Source organism: Nicotiana tomentosiformis, chromosome 1 (assembly GCF_000390325.3).
Source record: "Nicotiana tomentosiformis chromosome 1, ASM39032v3, whole genome shotgun sequence".
In the NCBI taxonomy this organism is placed as follows: domain Eukaryota; kingdom Viridiplantae; phylum Streptophyta; class Magnoliopsida; order Solanales; family Solanaceae; genus Nicotiana; species Nicotiana tomentosiformis.
In genome coordinates this window covers 31,539,932-31,559,947 of record NC_090812.1, presented here as the reverse complement: position 1 = coordinate 31,559,947, position 20,016 = coordinate 31,539,932, and the positions used below count along the sequence as shown (strand labels likewise).

The following is a 20,016-nucleotide window of genomic DNA, read 5'->3' as shown; positions in this document are numbered from 1 at the left end:
AGAATAAAGTAATCAAATTTCAAAAATTCATGAAAAATATACTCCGATAAAAATGTAGACTTTTGGCATGATATAACAACATACCCACATAATTAGCAGAAAAAAACTCTAGTTATAGATATTGGCATCAGGTAGCCAATAAATGTATATCACAACAATAATATGTATATCAAATGATATATTACAACTTTATTTTTCTTTTTTGTGTATATCAAAATGTATTATTAAAATTTTATTTTCCTTCTTTTAATATCTAAAATATGAAATTATAAATATAATTATTTAAACTATATTGTTGTCTCTATATTAATGTATATCAATAAAAATTATTATATTATTTGTATATCACAGTGTATAACACATCAATGTATATCAAATATATTATTGCTTTGTATATTCCAGCATATAACACATTTGCAGATGTTTTGTTTTGTATATCACAATGTATAATATAATGATAATATGTATATCAAATATTATATTATCCAATGATGGAACTGAATCCGACGATCCTTCCCTTTCTTTGCACCCTGCTGTTATTATTAAAATTTCAGATTTTTCTTTCATGTGACAAAATTGATAGCAAAAAAGAATACAAATTTTTTGAGAGGGGAAAAAGAAAAAAGATCGCAACTTGTTCTTGCACTTAGCTTTTCTAGGCTTCTAAAGGTTGTGAACCATCTTGGGAATATTACACAGTAAAAACAGATGGAAAAAAGAAAAAAGAAGATTGAAGGTGAAGCATAAACTCTATCTGCAATCTATTCCTTTTTATTTTCATCATAGCAACCAGCAAACAAGGGAGAGAAGGGGGGACGGGGAAGAACCGAACAAGAAGGGGAGGGGGGATAGAAGCAGCGAATAAAAAAAGAGGAGGAGAGCAAGGAACACGAGGGAGGGGGACGCAATGAACAGTGAGAGAGAATAAGAAAATAGGGGTTTTAGGATTTGGCTATATAATACCAATTATTTGGGGCTATTTTTGCCAGACCTAATATACCGTTAAAGAATTGTCAATTCCTCTTACGTGTTGTGAGGTGGTGCCAACTTTTCAGACATATATAAAGGATAGCCTCACAGCTTCAGAAGGAAAAAATGGTATAATATAACAACCTTTGAAGAGAATTGGTATAAAAAAGCCTTAGTTTTAGATATTGGTACTATATATCCCAACATTAAGATTTTTATATCTAATTGATATTTTATAACCGAAATTATTTTTATGCAAAATCAAAAGAAACGTACAACACTCTCCCCTCTCTCCCTCTTTAAGCCCTTGTTCTCTTTCTTCCCCAAATTTCACTCCACATTTTTTAATCCCTCAAATCTCTCTTTTTTTCTCTGATAATTACTTTGTTAGGTTTTCTTTTAATCTTTTTTTTTTGGGTAATTCTCTATATCTAGAATCTTTTGTAGAATTTTCCATAGCATATCAACATTCTTTTCAACTTGAAAGATGGATAAAAATTCAACATCTAAGAAATCAAGATCTAAAGCTACAGTGGTCAAATCTTCATTTCTTCATGTAGATGATGACTCTGATTTACGAAGTTTCGGTGTTAAAGAGGCCGAATTCACTACATGCAATAGATATTCGACATGACAATTAGGTTTCATTTCATTCAATAGTATCTGAAAAATCTCCGAACTTTTTCTAAATTATTTTCTAATTTTTTATCAGTATATCCAAATATATATAACATAGTAATAATTATATTATTTGTATATCCCATTGTATAACATAATAATAATGTGTATATCAAAAAATATATCAAAATTTTATTTTGCTTCTTTGTATAATATGTTTCAGATTGAAAACTCAAGTTTTATGATGGCTCCACTGTGTATCCCCTATTGTATCCCGTGTATATCTCCATGTACATCAGTGGTATCTCATGTATATCATGTGTATCTGTATATATCCATGAAAATCTATGTTATATACACGATATATAATGTAATATACACAGGCGTAACACACGATATACAATATTATATACACAGGCGCCCATCAAAAATTTGTGTTATATACACGATATACAAAGTGATATACATAGACGTCCATAAAAATATGTGTGTGATATACACTGATGTACAAGATATACAATATGATATACACATGTTGCAGTTGGATTTTTAGGTCTGGTTTTTTAAATGAAACCGGTCTAAATCACTTATAATCTTGCTCAAAATTTGTATATATCCTGGTCTAGATTTTTTAACCAATTTCAATCACACCCACTCGTTCAGTCCAACAAACAAAGAGAGAGAGAGAGAGAGAGAGAGAGAGAGAGAGAGAGAGAGAAAAACAAAGTTGAACTCTATTTTTTCCTTTTTTTTCTCTTAGTTTTTATTTCTGATTTTTTCTGATGTGAGATCAACCTTACCTTTTCATCCAACTGATTTCTTTGCATAATTTGTAATACTTTTCACTAAATCATGAGAGAGAAAGAGGAGAGATAGAAGAAGAAATATAAGGAGAGAAAGGAAGAGGGAAAAGAAAAGATAGTAGGTTATAGAGAAAGGGGAGAGGGAGGTTATAAAGAGAAAATAAATGGGAATTAGGTTTTTTTAAATTTGGCTATACCATGCCAAAAATTTTGGGCTTCTACTAAATTAAATTTAAGGACTAAAAAATACCAATTATACTAATCTTATACGGTGTCAATTCTTCAGAAGATAAACCAAATGGCCCAGCCCATAGCAGCACGCGAAGATCCCAAGATGCTAGAAGCTCAATGTTTGTCGATTCTTCTTTAAAATTAATGGTAGATTAATGATAGATTATATATATGGATGTTTGACTTGCATATTATCATAATATAATTGAACTTTAAAAAATTAAAAAATCAGTAAAATGTTAAATCTAATAATTATTCAGATTAAAATAACAGTATATCAGAAAAGGTAAATAAAATAATGTATAATGTTATGAAAATATGGTTGATGTATATTGGATTATATTTTATTAGATTTAGTCGCCATAACATATTAAACATTAATGATAATCATAATAATTTTAATCCAATCACACAAACAATAAATTCGTCAATTTTTAAATACCGATAAAGAGAAGTAGAAAACCTTAAAACTAAAATATAATCAAAGTTAAAAACATATACATATGAAAATACTGTACTAAATGAAAGTGAAAAGGAACCTTACTAATCTAGTGTAGAAGAAGTAAAACAAAACAAAAAGAGCAGCACTAGAATGTCTCTTAACTCCCAAGTTAAAGCAAAAGGAACCTTCTGTAACTTCTCTTCTACCTTACACTTGCAATCATTTCATTCTCATCCCCTCTCTCTCTCTCTCTCTCTCTCTCCACCGTAGCACGCAATTCCTCCGCCATCTACAACCGTTCTCCACCCTTTCCCCATGACCTCTACCCTCCCTTCCTCCTCCCCTTGGCCCGATTCCAACCCTTTCGTTGCCCCTCACATGTCGGAAAATTCACCTCAAGCTCTAGAATCCGATGATCGTTCCTCTCTCTCTGACCTCTCCGATATCTCCTCCGCCATCACTGCCGCCACAGCTGATGATGCTGAACACCGCGCTGAAACCTCCGTTACCTCCCCTGCTGCCGCCGCTACTACTCCTACTACCGTACAGAATATTAACCCTAATCCTACTTCAATTTCTCTTCCCGTTGATTCTTCTACCCCGAATATCCTCTACCTCTCCTTCAACCAGGATCACGGTTGCTTTGCGGCGGGCACCGATCGCGGGTTCCGGATCTACAACTGCGACCCGCTTCGCGAGATTTTCCGCCGCGATTTTGCCGGTAATGCTAATGGCGGAGGTGGAATTTGTGTTGTTCAGATGCTTTTTCGGTGCAATATTCTGGCGTTGGTTGGAGGTGGCCCGGAACCTCAATATCCCTTAAACAAGGTGATGATATGGGATGATCATCAATCCAGGTGCATCGGCGAGCTGTCGTTTAGATCCGAGGTGAAATCCGTGAGGCTAAGAAGGGATAGAATTGTGGTTGTTTTAGCCCAGAAGATATTTGTTTACAACTTTGCGGATTTGAAGCTGTTACATCAGATTGAGACGGTGGCAAATCCTAAAGGTTTGTGTGAGGTGTCACAGGTATCGGGATCGATGGTTCTGGTTTGTCCGGGGCTGCAGAAGGGTCAGGTGAGAGTGGAGCATTACGCGTCGAAGAGGACCAAGTTTATAATGGCACATGACTCGAGGACTGTGTGTTTTGCGCTCACAAATGATGGGAGGTTGCTCGCTACTGCTAGCAGTAAGGGTACTCTTGTCAGAGTGTTCAATACTTTAGATGGATCCTTGGTCCAAGAGGTATACACTTTCTCTGAATTAATTATCATACTTTATTAAATTGTTTTATTTACATGGTTAACATGGTGACGCCAAATTCCCCGTAGAGCATGAAGTAATCCAGGGTGTGTTGGGTATAGAGAAAAGTGTTTTTCATGGAAATGTCTTCTTTAAGAAAAAAAATTTATCTGGATAATTTTTGGTTGGGTATAGAAGTCTAAGATAGAGATGAAGTGGATTTAACTTGATATTATTTTAAGAAGTTAGTTTTTAAGTGACGTGATAATTTGTATATGGATTTAATGCATGAATAAAATGGCAAAGATGATGTATCTTCTAGTTTTCTAGAGAATGAGTTTGCCTTAATAGCTGATTGTTTTTGGCAAAACCAAATGATTTGCATGACATTGTAAGGCCTTCCGAGAATTGATGTTTCCGTCTTCATATATGTCAATGCAAGTTGCCTCCATGTACTTGAGAAAAATGTGGGGTAACTTCATAACCAGCCTCCCTAAAAAGTATGAAAAGGATAAAATGAAGGTCGATGTCCAAGTTGATGCTAGTTACAGTATTCATACATGAAACACCATCAAAATATTAGTCTGTCCTGTCAATGCTTGTTGTCTCTTCCTCTTTTGAAGGACTGACAACTATGTCAAATAATTGAGACTGTGCATCAGGCATAATCTTTACATGCATTGCCTATGCCTTCTTGTGATACTACTTCACTGAAGATCTGAATGCCATTTGATTTCCAATGAACGTGTCTGGTGTGTTATTGCTAACAACTGCCACTTTGGAAATGGAATATGAACTTTTGTCTTTGATCTTAAGCATGTTCTTTTCGTTTAATACAGGTCAGGAGAGGCGCAGATAGAGCAGAAATCTATAGCCTTGCCTTTTCTTCAACTGCACAATGGCTAGCTGTTTCCAGCGATAAAGGAACTGTCCATGTGTTCAATCTAAAGGTTGATTCAGCAGCTTTAGGAGTTGATAGGCCAAGAGGGGCATCTGAGTCAAATGCTACATCTCCATCAGCTGTGTCTCATCTCTCCTTCATTAGAGGTAATGAGCCTGTGATATTCTTCTCTGTAGTTACTTGACTTTAAATGCAAATCTTCCTGAGGAAGTGCATGCTATTTATAGCATTAAATGCGAATTTAGTTATTCAGAGAACTCCATGAAGTGCATCTTTTTGTTATAATCGACTACATGCAGTTAAACTCTTTCAGAAAGGAGCATCAAATCCTTCCATGGAGGCCTTTATGATGCATCGACGAATGTGTGTAGCTCTGATAAGATATTCTAACTTTTCTAAATTTTGGCATGGAGAAGAAAGGGTAACATTTGCTCCTTAGAGTAAGGACAGCACCAGTGATATCAGTTACATCTTGATCATAAATCAAGAGAATATAATTTTGCATTTAAGTATAAGAGGAGGACTCTACTTCGCATTTAACTTAAAAGTATTTGTTTTCGACCTATGTAACTCCTTTCAAACATCTCAAGTTTTTACATGACGTGGTTCACACAATTCAACGTTGTATTAGAGTAAGCCGAGTGTAAGTCGAGGTGAGTTTGAGTCTTACCGCCACTCATTTAACAAGAATATTTCCATGTAATTGCCCCAAGGAAGGAATCAGGTTGCATGTGAGGTGGTGTATTGCAGACTTATATAAATAATAAAAGTGTTCCTTCTCAAAAAGTTTTGAGTTTTTAGTGGAAGTGTCTTACTTCATCAAAAAAAAAATTAAGTTCTTAAGTTAGCGGATCACTTAAATTAAGATTATGTATAGGATAAAAGTGAGCAATCTGTATGTGTAGTGGTGCTTCCTGGAATCTTTCTTCAGAAACAATGTGTGGAATCACTCGTCCAGCTCTGGTTACTGATTATCTTTCTGCTCTGCATCTCATGGCATATTCTCCTGTAAAATTGAAGGAATAGATGGCTTCAAATTGTAGTTAAAGCTAAATAAAAGAAATATGAATGATATGGATGGAAACATTTTTCAGGTCGGGGCTTAAAATTCCCCTGTTGGCATCGGAAGCTTTCGCTATCTTTGGAAAATGTCCTACAACCTCCTAGTGATCAGCCAGCTACTTGCCCACTAGAGCCTAGGAAATGAAGTTCCTCATTACTTATCTTTTATGATCAATGGGTTATACCTTGTTTACAACAACCCAGTAAAATCCCACAAGTGGCACAAGTGAGGTCTGGGGAGGGTAGAATGTACGCAGATCTTACCCGAGAAGTTGTTCCCGAGAGACCTTCGACTCAAGAAGACGAAAATAGACAATAGAATCTGTGACAGCAACAAAAATCAAAAAAATAATATAAGCATCATAGGAAACAGAAAATAGATGGAAAAACAATAACAACAACTAGTAATAGGCACATTACTATGAAAAAATGGAAAAATAGTGTGGACACAACCTTCACCACCAATAATCCAAGACAATACCCTAACAGACTAGCCGTACCCCCGGTACGAAGGAAGAAAAACGCTTGACTCCTTCGTGACCAGCAACCCTAATGTTCGACCTCCACATTTTCCTATCAAGAGTCATGTTCTCGAAAATCTGAAGTCGCGTCATGTCCTGCCTGATCAACTCACCCCAATACTTCTTAGGCCACCCTCTACCTCATCTCATACCCGTTAAAGCCAACTGCTCACACCTCCTAACCGGGCATCTTGGCTTCTCCTCCGCACATGCCCGAACCATCTAAGTCTCGCTTCCCGCATCTTGTCGTCTATGGGAGCCACGCCCACCTTCTTCCGAATATCTTCATTCCTAATCTTATCCAGCCTGGTGTGCCCACACATCCATCTTAGCATCCGCTTCTCTGCTACTTTCATATTCGATCAATAATGGTATTCTTGGCTAGAGAAAGGTTCTCCTCAACCTCTAGGGGAGTGGAAGAGACTTCTTTGTCCTTCTTGTTTTGACTTTTGCTCTGACTTCTTCTTATCTAAGCATTTGCTTCGACCTGCAAAAGCTCGGACGAGCGGGGACTTATTCTTATTCTTTCTTAGTTGAAGTTCCCCTTCTCCGGATTTACCCGGTGAGCACAACTCTTGCTCGGGTAGGTGGTGCCGGTTTTCGGCAACTTGCTAAATTTCACCATGGAATTCTTGACTGGCCATCAGTCAGCCCTATATAACATGGCCGGTCTAACCATTGCTCTATAGAACTTTTCCTCAAGTTTCGGTGGTACATTCTTGTCACACAGTACTCCAGACGTTAACCTCCATTTCATCCACCCCACCCCTATACGATGCGTGACATCCTCGTCTATCTCCCCATCCCCCTGGATAATTGATCCAAGGTACTTGAAACTTCCTCTCTTGGAGATGACTTATGAGTCAAGCCTCACGTCCAAATCTGCTTCCCCCGTCACGTCGTTGAACTTGTACTCCAGATATTCTGTGTTAGTCCTACTCAACTTGAAACATTTAGACTCAAGGGCTGTTTCCAAACATCCAAATCTCTCGTTAACGCTGTCTCGTGTCTCATCGCCAGGGCAAATAAGAACGGGTTGAGCGTAGATCCTTGGTGCAACCCAATAACAACCGGAAAATGCTCCGAGTCACCACCCACAGTCCTAACCCGAGTCTTAGCTCCATCATACATGTCTTTTATCACCCTAATGTAAGCTACCGGCACACCTTTCACCTCCAGGCATTTCCAAAGCACCTCCCTAGGGACCTTGTCATACGCTTTCTCAAGGTCAATAAACACCATGTGCAAATCCTTCTCCCTATCCTTGTATTGTTCCACCAACCTCCTGATAAGGTGGATAGCTTCCGTAGTCGAACGACCCGGAATGAACCCGAATTGGTTGTCTGATATAGACACCGGGGTTATACCTTGTTTAGGATTTGAAATTCACTAGAATACACATCTTTCTTTTCTTGTGAGATAAAACAAAAAAACAGATGTATATTCTAGGGTAGCGAATAGAATACACATCTTTCCTAGTTCGAAGGACTTTAACTCCTGTGGTGAAGACTGCAGTTAATTTTGAATGATATGTTACTGCCATCTTATGGTTCAGATTCTTGAAGGAGGTTCTTGCAATAGCAATCCTTTTCCGGTTCATTTTGTAGATGACACTAACCATAGGTGTCTGTCAAACAGTCTGAACAAGTCTTTAGGTTTCTGTAATTTTGTTGCCAATAGAATCAGGGCAGACAATTTTTGGATACATTCCAGAAGAATTAGTTGAAGAGTTTTGTCAATAACTCCATATTCTAAGCTTATTGACAGACACCTTTGTGGTGTTTTGCCGTACAGGTGTGCTGCCAAAGTATTTCAGCTCTGAGTGGTCTGTGGCGCAGTTCCGCTTGCAAGAAGGTCTGCAGCACATTGTGGCCTTTGGCCACCAAAAGAATACTGTTGTGATTCTTGGCATGGATGGCAGGTAAGGTTATTAGTGTACTTCCAGGAAGAATCCTGGTGGGACCGTGTTGCTATTTCTCTTTTTACTTTGTCCCAACTTTTGCGACAAGTGGATTGCATCTTTTGTAAGTTCAACTATTAATGCTTTGATGAATTGGAAATGCAGTTTCTACCGATGCGAGTTTGATGCAGCAGCTGGTGGGGAGATGACCCTGTTGGAACATCACAGTTTCTTAAAGCCAGAGGAGAACTTCTAACTTGGGAAATCTAGTTGGGTGCATACTACAGTTCTCTTTGCTACCCTTCCTGTGTCGCTTTTGTTGTTACTGTATCTGTTATAAATTCAGAGGGGGACACTTGTAGTGACTGTGAATATGCATACATATCCAAAAAATGTAAATATATAAGAGGATAAGAATGGGTCGGCTTTTGTAACAACCTTCTGGCTGTACATAGATTGCTGCTGTGCATAGTGCCAGATAACAATATTGTTATGGGCAAATCTGTCATCTCGTTACTGAAGTATCTACTTAGCTATTCATCTGGCGCCCAATGTTTATTCGTCTCTGAAGGAGCTATGACCAGAGCATATATGAATAACTAGGGGTCGTTTGGTACATTCCTGGGATAAAGTTTGGGATTAACTTTATCCCATATTTGGTTTGGGGTATTAGCTAATCTCGGGATATCTTTTATACTAAAATGGTGGGATTAGCTATCCCATACATAAGGTGGGATATCCCACCACATAGGATATCTAATATTATACCAAATGACCCCTAAAGTTTCTCAGTGTGAACATTGGTATTGTCTATCACATATTTAATGGGTACTCTTCTTAAAATTATAAAATTAAATACTAGAAATATTGTTGGAAACAGTTGAAGACCAAGTGAAATGGATGTTAAACAAACAATTAAATTTATGTCTTAAAACATATTCTTATCTAGGTAATGCGAATACATACAGTTATTCAATACCAAATTTAACATAAAGTAATATGGTAGCTAATATTTAGAAACCACAAATGGCAACTAAAGTGCCAATAACACGGCTAAGCAAGCAACCATCAAGGAATGAAACAGGTCGCTGCTTAAACCCCGTTGATTATATAGTGACTGCAAGTCCAACTAGTTTTCGTTTTAGTTGAGCATCTCAACCATGGCTAACCTTAAAATTTTCCAGTCCTCTCTCGGAGAAAGGCAATACATACAGTCTTACTGAGTTTTAGTAACTTCGTCAATAGCATAGAGCACTAAGGACAGCCCGGTGCACTAAGCTTCCGCTATGCGCGGGGTCCGGGGAAGGGCCGGACCACAAGGGTCTATTGTACGCAGTCTTACCCTGCATTTCTACAAGAGGCTGTTTCCACGGCTTAAACATGTGATCTCCAGGTCACATGGCACCAATTTTACCAGTTACGCCAAGGCTCCCCCTCCAATAGCATAGAGCACTCTTTGCATTAAAAGAACAACCAAATGGCGTCCCTTGAATTGTGCATTTTGAACCAACGGACACTGTACTATTGTACTGCTACGCAATTCAGGAACACAAGAGAGCTCCAGTACAGGCTGTAACTAAACTAGTAGTTCGTGGAATAACTCAAAGTCTTAGCTCTAACGGCGGAAGGAAATAGATGAGGGAAGAAAAGGAAGAAGAGGAATAGCAATAGCAATAGCAATAGCAAGACTTGAAGAGACTCCAAACAATTGGAGTTGATCATAAAGAGGAGATTAATAGCTCAAATGGTGGTCTCCTATCACAAGCTATATCCAAAGATCCCATAAAATAATATTTGCTTCCTTACTCCTCATAACATATGCGAAGGATGGAATATCTCCATAAGTAAGTTAGTATACAACACTCTAATTTCCCTCTTCACTGATCAATATTCTAAATGGGAAGATCACAATGTTTGGTTTACACAGATAACTAACATGCAATAATCCACGTAAATACAACACCAATTTGGCTCTAGCAAGAACCGTCATGTCACCAATTTGAAGCGTTTCCATGTCTCTGATTTCGGTCTAAAGTATCATAACATTGTTTGCATTTACATCATACTCAATTTCCACAGGGTGCAACAAGAGATGGGTCTTCCAAGGCATCAATCTTCTACATTTCTAAAGAAAACTCACAAGATCTTCTAAAGCTTCAAGTTGAAGTGCTTCACTTATATTTCCATGAAAAGTGCCTCAAGATGCATGTCTTCAAGAGTTTCAAATTCACTGTTCCTTCGATTGGAGTCACTGTCTAAAGAATCTCCCTGTCATTATCAAACACCTTATGAGTCGCGTTCCTCTTCATGCATTTTGATTGCTCATCAAAGTATTGAGGAAGAGGTGAGTTAGTGATGTTGTTTGTAGATGAAGAAATAAATTGAAGACATGAAAAGAACAAAGTCTGACACATTGCAGCATCTGTTCATTGTCTTCAACGTTGATGATGACAATGGATCAATTTTTTTATCTAAAATTGTTGCCGAAGAGGAACTAGTGCTTGACATGGTTACCTCGATTTCTGTTGAATGGCATTGTTCACCATTGTCACTTCCAGGAATTTCTTCAATGTTAGACAGCTTTGACTGCCTCGACATGAATGGAACTTTGCTTGGAAATGTGAACCAGCAGTTGCCTTGTGAATAGGAGGGAGCGGAACTGTCGACAACTTCTCATATCATTGATTGGACAGATGCAACGCTCGAGCAAATTCCTTCAAAATCCTGTCCATTCCATTATACATGGCATTGATATGAGAGACCTTTTCAAGCACTGTATGCAAGAAATCTTTTCTCTCTTTCATTGTTGAATCATAGGAGCAAGATTACTCCACAGGAACTCAAGAGCGCTCGAGTAGAGTCTACAACTAAGCTAGGAGTCCAGAAAAGAACTCAAACATTAGCTCTAATGTGAGAAAGGAAAGAGACGGTGAAAAAGAATAGGAATAGAAATAAGAGAGAAAAATACTTCATTCATGTTCAATATTGTATTGCATGGCACTATTTATACGATTTATTTCACTTTAACTAACTACCGTTAATAGATTTATTACCACTAAATAGTAGTAACTAAGTAGATGATTTAAGTGTAGGCCAACTAATTCAACTTGATCCCTTGCAAGATTGGTATTTAGATGCATCATGAGCATAGTAAAACAAGTGCCTGTCTGCAATCAAAACATATATACATTGTATAGATACAGAACATGCACACTACTACTCTTCTCTAGGAGATTTCTCCTTTGATGTCTTAAAACAGTGTAGCAATTAACGTCATTTTGGGGGGGAAAGCAAGCCTGTTTTTTGTAAAGTGAAAGGATACATAATGGTCATATCAGGATTAGCCTCCTCTGGAATCACAGTCAAGGTGCAGCGTGATAATTGGCTCTTATCAGTTATCATCAAAACTTGTAATGGCTTTTCAATGTTGTCACCATTATATCAATGATTTGCAGCAGAATCAGAGTATCAAAACCGCCACTACTTAGTATCAATCGCTTAGACATGCAGGAAATATCATGATTGAACCAATAGCACTAAGTCGTTTGCAGCTGGAGTTACATTAGTTACTCATATGCAAACTTGAAAGAGAAGTGCGGCTCATGTAGTTGCTCATTAGGCATTAGACCAGACGCATAAGTTAGTTTCAATTAGATACAGATGCAAATAATGTATCTTTGGAACCTAATTGCTCCTGAGGACGCAGCCGAGCTTCAAATTCTGAATACCAGCTTCCAAGTTAGGACTGTCTTCTGCCAATAAGACAAAAGAATTCCAAGCAGAAAACCATGTACAGATATTCCGATCCACAAAATCTCCAGCAGAATCTCCGGATTCACAAACAAGAGGGATAAAATCAACAACACATGGCACTATGATTCTACAGGGCATAGGCAAACAACAAGATGGTTGTATATAGTATTATTATCTGTTTGATGGTCTTAAGTATGCAGTGATTGACCATCACAGCTTACCACATGTGTAATCTGATTTCCTGACTGAAGAGGGTAACATAAAAGATAGCAGTCTCGGGATGCAAACCAGATTAGGAGGTTGCTAGTTATGATGGGATGACGAAGGCTACTATATTGTAACGACAATTTCTGCAATGAAAGGGAAGGAATAAATATCAAGGAACAGATATATCACTCACACTAATGTTTATCGTCAAGGAATAATGTGTGCTCTCGGTAGCTTAATTGTGGTTTCATAAGAAATAGCTGGGATGTGCTTGGACTGAATAAAAAAACAGCACTCTCCTCCTTGACATTTAGCTCAGCCTAAATTACACCTTACTGATGGTAAACTTCCATCCATCTGGTACTCCCCCAAGTAGTAAAGACTCCAAAGAATCTGCCGTTCCTTGTGCAATCCTTGAAATACCAAGAAATGACTTGCCACAATTTCAGTAACCACACAAAATAACACTAACAAACAGGAAAAGAAAAACCAGAAATAGCTGTGAAGGAAAAAAATAAACTACTGAATAATGCACTTTACAGCATCTCTCAATACTCTCTCCGCATGCCTCCAAGACCAAGATCGCTACTTTTATGTTCGACACAGCTGTATGGATTTGGGAAAAGAAAATAGTGAGAAAGGATAAGAAAGATTTTTCTTTGCAGTTGCAAACAGTTAACAAACTGGAGATATTAGATCTCAGGGTAGTCCATGTTTCTCCAGTTCATTTTCATTGGCCATGCACATTTGATCTATGACACAGAATCTATGCAAATAGTTATGAACCAATCAGGAACTCCAGTAAAAAAAGAGACGGAAGGCAATGCTGGCTGTAAAACTATTTTGAAGGGATAGGGGCCAACCTATAGTGACAAATCAATCCCAGGATGAAACTTTGCTTCAAGTGCAATGTTTTGCAGCTGGTTATAAACCAGTATTGACCACTGCCTCCTCAAGTACATGGCCATTTTTCATGGTAACATTAATCTTACATAAATGTATTTTCCCCATTTATACGTGGAAGAACATAGATACTGACAAGCATGTGAATTGAGTGCAGATGAGTAGAGAGCTTATTATGGACAAGCTGCCTTAGCATAATGACTCGTGATCATGGCTTCGGAAAAAAGAAGATGAACATTTTTCAAATTGATCATCAGATACTAATCACTACAAAAACAATCAGCATACAAACAATTCAGCCTCCCCCTTCACACCTACGCTTACTTCTAGAGAATGAGAAACAACTATGTCTGGATGGCAATCATCTCAGACTATTTCTATCTTAAGCAGTAAGCTATAGTAAACATCAGAGCAGATGCAGACTATTCCTCAATGTTTAGACTTCAAAACTATTCAAAGAATATTCTAAATAAAAGGGCAAATCCACATGGAAAAAGGAAGTGAATGCAATTATTAAACAGCATATCTGTAATATAAGCTAAATAGGACAAAAATCAGATTTGTGTAACTAATGACAGGAAATGATACTTTGTACTAGAAGATGATCCAATTAACGCTTCTCTACCAGTCACCTTCCCTTTGGATGAACATTTTAAACCTTGAAAATCAACTATATGAGCACAACCATACTTCTTGAAAACAACAGTATTAACTACAGCAGGAGGGCAAGACAAACAACAGCTGCTGCATTGGCAATATTGAAACAACTACAGTGTTTAGATTCTTACCATCTCCAGAATCCAAAAGAAGTAGACGAAAACCTATTGTAGCAGTTGTAAACACCTATGGATCCAAGGTAAGAAATACTGCACAAAGAAGTTGAACTTTCACTGTCCACTGCAATGTCACGTGGAACAGAAACATATGGACCTAAAATTAGTCGATGCTTTCGATAACTTGAATACTCATCAAAGTTGAACCACTCGGCCAATTAAGCTACTGCTACAATAATAGAGCAATAGCAGATTTACACTAATAAAATAGTCTTTATCAAGCGGTAGCCTTGGCTAAAACACAAATTGAAAATATCCTACCGTAATTTGATGCTTTCCTCCAACTTCAACTACTTAGGCTCATGAATCATTGATTAGAATTCTTGTTTCTGGGCCTAGTGCTCTGGCCCAAATTTCTGGCCCACAGAGCAAGGTCCAATACAAGCTTTGGTGATGGTTTCTCCATCAAATGCACTCTATTATAAGATTTCCCTCCGATTCTTCCTTCTGTGGTTTCAGTCGACGGTAATCGATTTCAAGTTGTCTACACAATTATATCAATGACATTATGGATACGGAAAAGAAAAAAAACGAGAAATCCAACAAATAGCAAAACTTTTGGGAAAGCAGCAATATTAAATCGCCAAAAGAGTTACCTTCTATTATATTTCCAAGCAACATTAAACCGAAATAAGAAAACTAAAATCTACGTCCTACTACAAGAAGTAGTACCAATAAACTAGACAAAAGACGGGTCCACCATATTTAACCCATAGATATGTTCTAATAGATAGTCCTAGGCCTTCTTTGGCGATTTGGTGGCCTTGGGTGTAGATGCCTTCTCCTCGGACGCAGAAGATTTCTTAGGCAACAGAACTGGGTTAATGTTTGGAAGAACACCTCCACTTGCAATGGTAACTCCACTCAGCAATTTCCCCAACTCTTCATCATTCCTCACTGCCAAAAGCACGTGCCTAGGAATAATCCTACTCTTCTTGTTATCTCTCGCAGCATTTCCAGCCAACTCCAACACCTGTACCCACACAAAAGATATTCAAAAAGTCAATACAACATCACTAGCTGTGTAGTAGTCAACAGAAAATTACGGATCTAAGAAGAAAATATTGGGTACCTCAGCAGCAAGGTATTCAAGAACAGCAGCGAGGTAAATTGGAGCACCAGTTCCAACACGCTGAGCATAACGACCCTTCTTCAGGAAACGAGCAATACGACCAACGGGAAACTGAAGACCAGCTTTGACTGATTTGGTTACAGACTTCTTTCTTGGGCCTCCTCCTTTCCTTCCTCCGGCACCTTTGGTTGTCTTGGTTGTTGCTGCATCCATTGCTGTGGTTGAACTGAGAGAAAAGTTTGAGGAGAGAGTAATAATCAGGAAAAAATTAAGCTTTTGGATTGTGACTTGAGTGTTGAGTGAGAAAAGGAAAAGGGGAGTTTAATTATATATAGGGATAAGATGAGATTGCCACGCTGGCGATCCGCGTGAGGAGTGTGTATTTAACGAAGCGGATTGTTATTTACAATGTGATCTCACGGTTAAGAAAAACAGGACAGGATTGGTGATCCTTGCCTAATATAAATAGCCAATGATGTACTGACACGTAGTTGTGCTTGGTGAATTTGCTTACTGACAGCCAAAACCGCGAGCGGGAAATTTGAATTTTCCTAAATTTGTTTGCGCGAGCTTTTCGTTTTGCTGGTTCGCGCTAACTCTTTTGGCAATTGAAAATCTAGAGGTATAGTTATTCCTAATTCCTGTTTATCCAACCAATTTCGTACTTAGCTTAAATACTTAGCTCCTGGTTATTAGTAAAAAACCTATCTCCAGTAGTACTTTTTTTTTTGTCAAAATATAGCATAGATATTAGAATATCTCCAATACTTTGCTATCTTAAGTTAGCATTTTGTTTTGTATAAATAAAGGTGTGAATTACATAGGTAATGATTAAGCAAATCCTAAATTAAGACAAAAAATCAAATAAATCCTAATTGTTACATAAGTTTTTCTGATGAATAATCACGATCCATCTCGTCAAAAAAAGATTTGCACCTAGGGTTATGGGCATAATTCGGGCAAACCCGAACCCCAAATTGAAATCCGATTTTTTGAATTTTTGGTTTAGATTCCCGGATTACGGATTAAATTTTGGATTTAATTTTTAAATTTCGAATTGGATATTATATTTGGTATTTCATATTTATTGATATCCGAAAATTCAAAAAATTTATACTTTGTAATTTGTAGTTTGTATTTAGTCTATTATTCATAGGCAAATAGTAATAAGTCCAATACCCTGTCCATTAGACATTAATTCATATATTCAATACTAATTATTAAGTTACTGTCAGAATACGTTGTATTTGGACATAGTTTTCCTATTGCTATTTTTTATTGACTTATTAATGTCTTTGTTGTATTTTCTTGATAATGATTTCACTACTTGAATAGTACTTTATTTGGATGATTGCAGTGAGAATGAGAAACTTCTTATGTAATTTAACATGAATACTTTATTTGGGTGCTCATTTTTATAGGAAGAAGAAACATCTAAGCTTATAGGCTCAAAACCGAAAATCCGAAATATCCAAACCGCCCGTCACCTAGCATATGCGTCACCTCCAAAGTAATCACATGATAACAAAAATCCGGGGTTCCATACCATCACGACCAGATTTATAATTGTTACTTACCTCAAAGCCGTGTAATTCTTTATTCTGCAATGTCTTTCCTCATGAATTGGTCTCCAAATGTCTCGAATCTAGCCACAAATAATTTGATTCGGTCAATAAAATTTATTGGAATTAATTTCATGAGAAAATACTAATTTTCCAACAAAATCAGAAATTTAGCTCAAAAATCGCCCGTGGGGCCCACGTTTCGGAATCAGGCAAAAGTTACAAAATTCGAAAGCTCATTCAACCACGAGTCTAACCATACCAATTTTACCAAAATCCGACCTCAACTCGACCCTCAAATCTTCAATTTAAACCAAGAGGGTTTTCTAAATTTTCCAACTTGATTCACCAAACAAATGATAAAAACAACCATGCATTCGGGTAATTTAATCAATATTGAGTTAAAAATACTTACTCCGTTGTTTCTTCTTAAAATCTCCCAAAAATCGCCTCTTCCCGAGCTCCAATCTGTCAAGAATGGAAATCTTCATAACTTAAACTCTCTGTCTCTCTGCCCAGTCATTTGCTCTACGCGACTGCGAACAATCACACGCGATCGCGAAGAACAGTTTTTCACTGCCCAGGTTTAACCATACACAATCGCGAATAATCACACGCGATCGTGATACATAAGATTCCAGCTCTACGCGGTCGCATCCCTCTTCAAGCGATCGCATAGAGCAAACGTGTGGCTCGGCTTCCTCTCAAGTTTCCCCTACGCGATCGCGGCCTCTTCCACGCGTTCGCATAGTACAGACTGGCCCAACCTATGCGATCGCGGTTGACCTCATGCGATCGCGAAGAACAAAATTAATATTGCCTCAGCTAAGCCTACGCGATCGCGTCCCAATCTTCGCGATCGCGAAGAAGGTCTGAAACACCAGCAAACAGCAACTACCAACAGTGCCAAAATAAAGGAAAATAATCCGAATACCATCTGAAACAAGCCAGAGCCCCTCGTGACCCCAACCAAATATACCAACAAGTCCAAAAATATCATACAAACTTAGTCGAGTCTTCAATTCACATCCAAGAATACTAAAAACACGAATTAGACATAGATTCAAGCCTAATGAACTTTGAAACTTTTAATTTCTACAAACGACGTCGGAACCTACCAAATCACGTCCGATTGACCTCAAATTTTGCACACAAGTCATAAATGACATAACAGAGGTTTTTCAATTTTTAGAATCGAATTCCGACCCCGGTTAAACTTCCCGAGAAATTTAATTTTCCCCATTCAAGCCTAATTCCTCTACCGACCTCCAAATAATTTTTCGGACACGATCCTAAGTCCAAAATTACTATACGGAGCTATTAGAATCATCAGAATTAGATCCTGATGTCGTTTACACATAAATAAATATCCAATCAATTTTTCCAACTTAAGTTTTTAATTATGAGACTAAGTGTCTCATTTCACTCCGAATTTCTTCCAGAACCGAACCAACTAACATGGTAAGTCACAAAATAACTGTAAAGCATAAATTGAGCAGTAAATGGATGAACAGGTTATAATACTCAAAATGATCGGCCGGGTCGTTATATTTTTTCCCTCTTAAACAAACGTTTGTCCTCGAACGGGTTTAGAATCATACCTGGAGTCTCAAATAGGTGTGGATATTTTCTTTGCATCTCCCGTTCAATCTCCCAAGTAGCTTTTTCGACTGGCTGGCCTCTCCACCGTACCTTCACTGATGCTATGTTCTTTGACCTCAGCTTTCGAACTTGCCGGTCTAAAATAGCCACCTACTCCACATCATAAGTCAAGTTACCGTCCAACTGAACTGTACTGAAATCCAAAATATGAGACGGATCCCTAACATACTTTCGAAGCATAAATACATGGAACACTAGATGAACACCTGATAGACTAGGTATAAATGAACACTGGATGAACACTACGGATAGTCCCAACATCTGAAAGTATAAAACCAGTGGAGGTATAAATATGTTATTGTGCGAAAAAAAAAGGTCAAGTCAATAAACATAAAGAAGAAAATTTGTAAATATCCTGGCATTGATTATATAGAGACATGTTTTCTTGTGGTGGATATCGCCATTTCAGGTTTTAATATGGCAATACAAGAAAAACGTGATATACGTATAATGGAAATCATTGAAGGATTTAAATTGTTCTGAAGCATATTAAGGTTTCCAAGAAATTTATTAAATTAAGCTTCAAAAATCCTTATATAGATTGAAACAATCAGGGCACGTATGGTATAATGGCCTGAGTGAGTACCTATTAAAAGAAGGGTACAAGAATGATTCAATTTGTCCTTGTATCTTTATAAAAAGATCTGAGTCTAAATTTGTTATAATCACCGTGTATGTTGATGATTTAGATATCATTGGAACTCCTGGAGAGCTTCCTAAAGCAGTAGACTATTTAAAGAAAGAATTTGAAATGAAAGATCTTGGAAAAACAAAATTTTGTCTTGGTCTATAAATTGAGTATATGAAAGATGAATTTTTTGTCCATCAATCAACATACACTAAAATAATTTTAAAGCGATTATATATGGATAGAGCACATCCATTCCGACCTCATGAAAATAATGAAGAGCTTCCTGGTCCCGAAGTACCATATCTTAGTGTAATTGGTGCACTAATGTATCTTTCTAACATTACAAGGTCTGACATAACGTTTTTAGTTAATGTCTTAACAAGATATAGCTCTGCTCCTACAAGGAGACATTGGAATGGAATCAAACACATATTGCGGTATCTAAAATAGACTACCGATATGGGATTATTTTATGGCAATGATTGCAGTCCCGATCTTGTTGGTTATGCTGATGCTGGGTATTTATATGACCCACACAATGCTCGATCTCAAACAGGCTATGTGTTTACATATGGAGACACTGTCATATTTTGGCGATCGACTAAGCAATCAATCGTGGCTACTTCATTTAATCATGCTGAGATAATTGCTATTCATGAAGCAAGTCGAGAATGTGTATGGTTGAGGTCTATACTACATCTTAT

General features: G+C 37.5%; 2 protein-coding genes and 1 long non-coding RNA gene across 3 annotated transcripts; 1 reads left to right on the top strand and 2 right to left on the bottom strand.

Moving 5' to 3' along the window:
• Positions 1-3,197: 3,197 nt before the first annotated feature.
• Positions 3,198-9,210, top strand: LOC104119323 (autophagy-related protein 18a). The gene is made up of 4 exons (XM_009630802.4): positions 3,198-4,308; positions 5,145-5,352; positions 8,584-8,710; positions 8,855-9,210. The coding sequence occupies exons 1-4, from the start codon at positions 3,379-3,381 to the stop codon at positions 8,943-8,945; spliced, it is 1,356 nt and encodes a 451-aa protein (XP_009629097.1). The 5' UTR covers positions 3,198-3,378; the 3' UTR covers positions 8,946-9,210.
• A 1,257-nt stretch (positions 9,211-10,467) lies between these two features.
• On the bottom strand, positions 10,468-14,334 carry LOC117273213 (uncharacterized). Its single transcript, XR_011409425.1, has 2 exons — positions 11,204-14,334; positions 10,468-10,957 (listed from the first exon to the last, which is right to left on the bottom strand). It is a non-coding gene; the product is annotated as an uncharacterized lncRNA (long non-coding RNA).
• Positions 14,335-14,960: 626 nt separating this feature from the next.
• On the bottom strand, positions 14,961-15,810 carry LOC104119322 (histone H2A.1). Its single transcript, XM_009630801.4, has 2 exons — positions 15,458-15,810; positions 14,961-15,358 (listed from the first exon to the last, which is right to left on the bottom strand). The coding sequence occupies exons 1-2, from the start codon at positions 15,668-15,670 to the stop codon at positions 15,122-15,124; spliced, it is 450 nt and encodes a 149-aa protein (XP_009629096.1). The 5' UTR covers positions 15,671-15,810; the 3' UTR covers positions 14,961-15,121.
• Between the last annotated feature and the right edge of the window lie 4,206 nt (positions 15,811-20,016).

Excerpts from the sequence above, each read along its gene's own strand:
- LOC104119323 (XM_009630802.4), top strand. The coding sequence starts at position 3,379 with ATGACCTCTACCCTCCCTTCCTCCTCCCCTTGGCCCGATTCCAACCCT. Across the intron at positions 5,353-8,583 it reads TCATCTCTCCTTCATTAGAG|GTGTGCTGCCAAAGTATTTC; the intron begins GTAATGAGCCTG and ends TTTGCCGTACAG. Across the intron at positions 8,711-8,854 it reads ATTCTTGGCATGGATGGCAG|TTTCTACCGATGCGAGTTTG; the intron begins GTAAGGTTATTA and ends TTGGAAATGCAG.
- LOC104119322 (XM_009630801.4), bottom strand. The coding sequence starts at position 15,670 with ATGGATGCAGCAACAACCAAGACAACCAAAGGTGCCGGAGGAAGGAAA. Across the intron at positions 15,359-15,457 it reads TTGAATACCTTGCTGCTGAG|GTGTTGGAGTTGGCTGGAAA; the intron begins GTACCCAATATT and ends GTGTGGGTACAG.